This window comes from Chaetura pelagica, unplaced genomic scaffold (genome assembly GCF_000747805.2).
Source record: "Chaetura pelagica isolate M959 unplaced genomic scaffold, ChaPel_1.0 scaffold436, whole genome shotgun sequence".
Classification (NCBI taxonomy): domain Eukaryota; kingdom Metazoa; phylum Chordata; class Aves; order Apodiformes; family Apodidae; genus Chaetura; species Chaetura pelagica.
This window is the reverse complement of record NW_009953651.1, coordinates 3,225,073-3,229,403: the sequence shown is the minus strand read 5'-3', so window position 1 is coordinate 3,229,403 and position 4,331 is coordinate 3,225,073. Positions and strand designations below refer to the sequence as shown.

At 59.6% G+C, this 4,331-nt stretch overlaps 1 protein-coding gene across 1 annotated transcript in view; it reads right to left on the bottom strand.

Moving 5' to 3' along the window:
- Positions 1-3,819: 3,819 nt before the first annotated feature.
- The window catches only part of SFRP5 (secreted frizzled-related protein 5), a gene marked incomplete at its 5' end in the record, with an annotated part of 1,729 nt that continues 1,217 nt past the window's right edge, over positions 3,820-4,331 (bottom strand). The window contains one exon of the mRNA XM_010000142.1: positions 3,820-4,160. Within this exon, the coding sequence (XP_009998444.1) occupies positions 3,820-4,160 (341 nt within the window). The remainder of the gene's footprint in view (positions 4,161-4,331) is intronic.

The window sequence follows — 4,331 nt, the reverse complement described above, 5'->3', positions numbered from 1 at the left end:
CCAAAACAGGCCCAGCCAGCTCCTGGCCCTGTCCTGCCTGACACCAGGATGGCAGGCACCCTGCCTGTGCTTGCCAGGAGCCTGGGCTGCTTGGTTCCCAGAGTGTTCTCATCCTGCCAGAGGGACACGTGTGCTCACTGCTCCTTCTGCTAGTGCCAGGCTGGGGGCAAACCAGCCTGCCTTGCCCCACAGCATCTGCTGCAGCAGCTGGGTCCCTGTAGTGGAGCATTGCCCACAGCTGTGCCCCCGTTCCCGTGGCTGCCCTTGTGGCAGTTGCTCCAAGGCACTCATGTACCCTGCCACATACTTGCCTGGGCCCTGTGGCCTGGCTCAGTGATGGAGGAGCCATCCTTCCCACTCGTGGCCCTACCTCCCCCTCCTGGGTGGGGCAGAACAACCCCAGGGCTCTGTCCCTACCTTTCCCAGCACTGTGTTGGGTGACTCTATTTTTGGAATGGAGTTAGAACTCTACCTGCGTCCCCAGATGTGGTCCTAAGTCCTGGCTCAGCTGAGACCCTGCTCCTTAGCCTCACTGTCTGCAGGTTTAGTCTTTTCCCCCCGTATTTGGCTGTAGCACAGAGGAGGCAAGAGGGTCAGTTTGGGCTGGGCTGTCTGGCTGAGTCTCCAGCTGCAGTGAGAGAGTTGGTGCTGCTCTCTGCACTTAGTGACTGCTGCTTTCTACTACAGATTTAATATATGAGTGTATATAGAGAGTGACCAATAAACCTTTGCACTCTGCTGGCTCTTGTCTTGCCCCAGTGAAAGCTGTCCCAGGTCACCCTGGCACCTCTGTGGCCTTGGCCTCGCTGTCCTACAGGTGGTCATGGAGAAATGGTGTCTCTGCCACCAGCTCCCCTTGCTTACTGGAGTTTCCATCTTGTCCTGTGGTCTTGTTTGCCCCCTGCTTGGGGCTGTGTGCAGCTGCCCTTCCTTGGCAGTGCCGGGGCTGGATCCTGCTGTGGAGCAGCTCAACTCTGGCAGGAGCTGCTGGCCTTTCCTCTCTGCCTCCGGGGGCTGCTCCTTCCCCTGCCCTGCCCAGGCAGTGGTCCCAGCAGCTGCCTGTGCATACAAGGATGACCTTTCCCTTTGTGAACAGCAAGGCTCCCAGCCATCCCAGGAATGTGACCCTGGCAGCTGGGAACGACCATGGCCTGGGTCCCTGCCAGCCAGCTGCAGCTTCCCCTGGTCTGGGGGGGCTGACATTGCCCAGTGTCTGCCAGGCTCTGCCATCCACCAGCCTGAGAAGGTGCAGAGAGCACGGATCTTGCTGCTGATGGTGGTACATTTGGTACATTCCCCTAGCGTGGGAGCTGAAGTGGGGCAGCCTGGGGCAAAGCCTGAACCCTCCACTAATCCCCTAACCCCTCCCTCTCGGTGTGGGCTCATTAACCCCTTCCTCAAGCTGTGCCCTATGGGGAATCTGTGGAAAAGCTGAACTCGGTAGGGATTATGAGGGTGTCTGAGCTGTGCTGGGTGTGCTCCAAGGCCAGGGTGTGTGTGTGGGGCTGGCACCCAGAGGGCTCAGCAGTTGCTGGGGACAGTGGGGCATCTGTAATGTTGAGGAGGGGGTTGTGTGGCACCCGAGGAGCTGCAGAATCCTGTTTGTGGGTGTGGATACACCCGCAGTGAGGTGAGGGGAGGTCTGTGAGGGGCTGAGGGGGTTGAGCTATAGCATTCAAACAGCAGTGGTGGGAGGCAGAGAGAACTTACTTGTTTTCCTAGAGGAAATACTAGGAGCAATGAGCACCAAGGCTATGTTTGTCTAAATGTGCCCTGGAAAGATGCTAATGATACAAAACACAGAGGGCTACAGATAAAGCTGGGCTGTGGGAGATGGGGTTTTATTTGCATACTTTAAGTTTTGCAGTAAAATGACATAATTTATTATGTTTTTCCCTGTGGCAGCAGCCTCGCTCTGAGCATACCTTCTGACAGTGTTTGAGTTTTCCCCCCAGTTTTTTTCCACGTTGGCTGGGGCAGAGGGTGTGAGGCTGTTGCAGGGTTGGCTGTCCCATGTTCCTGGCTGGCTGTGGGGCAGGGGCCTGGTTGGAGCAGGACATAAGTGGGAGGGGGGGGGGTAGCCAGTGGGGCTGAGGCCATGTTCAAGGGGGGCAGAGGGGGCAGGGATCAGCCCTGCACAGGGCAGGTGCCTGGTGGCCTCATTAGCCAGGGGGAGGTTGAGTGCAGGTGTCCTGCAGCCTCAATTCCCCTCTTGTCCTGGGAGACTTCCCTGTGGCTGGGCCAGCTCCGGTGAGAAGCCGCAGTGCCAGGTGATGGGTAAACACTGCAGGGGCCTGCATGCTTCCCTCACCCTGTGGGATGGGCAGGCAGAAAAATGTGCTGGGTAAACAGGACTGCAGTGGGACAGGGGCTGCTGGCTGCCCCCCTTGCCTGCTGGGGCAGAAGCAGCCCCTGCTCTGGGGCTGGGGCAGCTGAGCTGAGAGACAGCACCATTCCACTATCAGAGGGGCCAGGCTCGGGGTGGCCTCGGTCCCAGGTCTGCTGGAGGGTCCCAGCTGGTGCAGGTGGGTGTCCCCAGGGAACCTTTGGGAGGAGGCAGGGTGGAGGTGTTGGTTGCAGGGTGGGAGGTCTGGCAGCAGGGCAGGTTAGAGCCACAGGCAGGGCTTTCAGGGGTGCCCAGGGATGGAGACAGGGATCCTGGCCTGGGATTTGCCCTCACTATGCTCAGTGCCAGGCTCTCCCCATGCACCTCCACCTCCCAGCCTGCAGATCTGTCCCCAAGGGGTGATGGAGGGAGAAACATCTCAGGCAAACACCCAGCTGTGGGGCTCAGCTGTCCCCCTACCCTCATCTTGCCACCCTCCCAGGTTCCCTGAAGTGGCAGGGATTCCCAACTTACCAGTGATGCCTGTGACCACTGGGAACCTTGTCCCTTGGCTTGGCCAGGCTGCCCAGCCTTGGGCTCTGGGCATGGTGCCTAGAGCATGTCTAGAGCTGGAGAACAGGGTGACCCAGCTCCCTTAGGTCACCCCACTCAGAAGTCAGGACTGGGGGAGCCCTAAGGGGCCCATGAACCACAGGTAGCTGGACACAGGCTTCTCCAAGGAAGCATAATTTTCTGTGGTGTGGATGGGGAGGGAAGGGAGGTGTGTGAGTGATGCAGCAGGGATGGTCTGGGGAACTTGGAGGTGGATCCCCCCTGCTGAGCCATGTGGGATGGGAAGGGTGGGAGAGTCCAGGCGGGGGCTGTGCTGCTCCAGGCACTTGGTCTCAAGGGGCCCAGTCTGTGGGGACAACAGGGCAGGAAGGACCTCCTTCATCTGGGATGGATCCCTATGAAGGTGGGATGATCCAAGGCTGGGGTGTGAGCTCAAGGTGAGGGCATAGGATGCTTCATGGACTGCTGTAGGCATCTGGGAGGGCTGAGAATGTGGGGCATGTCATCAGGAAGCTGGGCAGGGGTGCAGGATAGGGGTCCCAGGAAGGCCAAGCAGGGATCCTAAGTGCAGGCAAGGGTCTCTGGGGTGCCAGGCAGAGGGCTTGGGGTGCCCAAGGGTCTTTGGCACAGACCAGGGCTCACAAGCATGCAGAGCAAGAGTCCTGGGTGTGGGCAGGAGTTCTGGGAGCAGGACAGGGGTCCTAGGGGTGCAGAGAAGGGCTTTCAGGAGGGGACAGGAGTACTGGCTGTGGATAAGGGCTTCCACAAATGCAGCTGGGAACATAGGGCTGCAGAACAAGGTCCTGGGACACAGTCTAGAGGCCGAGGGGAGCAGAGCTGAGGTCCCGGGGTACAACTAGGGGTGCCAGGGTTGCAGTGTCAGGCCAGTGCAGGAGTCCCAGGGCAGAGTGGACAGAGCCCTAGTGCTGCCCAGCCCCATAGAGCAGGGGGTGGTAGAGGGGACAGGGGTAGGAGAACATGAACTTGACGGCAAACTTCATCTCCTTGTTGTGCTTCTGCCAGGGGTAGACAGCGAGGAGGAGCAGGCGGCCACCCACCTTGCGTCCCATCACCAGGAAGCTGCCACTGAGGCTGTCAAGCTGGGGGCAAGGGCAGGCACTCGCGTTCCTCATGTGCAGCACCATCTTCTTGGTGTCCTTGCGCTTCAGTGGGCCCAGCTTCAGCACCTTCTTCTTCTGGGCGGCCACCAGTCGACGCTCCCCATTCTCCTCTGTCATCTCCTTGATGCGCATCTTCACCACTGTGTGGGGCAGCCGTGGGGCACAGTTGGGGAGGAGGGGTTGCCATGTGGCATGGTTGGGGTGCTGTTTCAGGGGTGTGTCTGGGCTAGGCACCTGTGCAGGACAAGGTGCAGCCTGTCCCTGGGGTGGGACCCAGAAAAAGGGTCTCTGGGGAAGTTACTGAGGGAGGA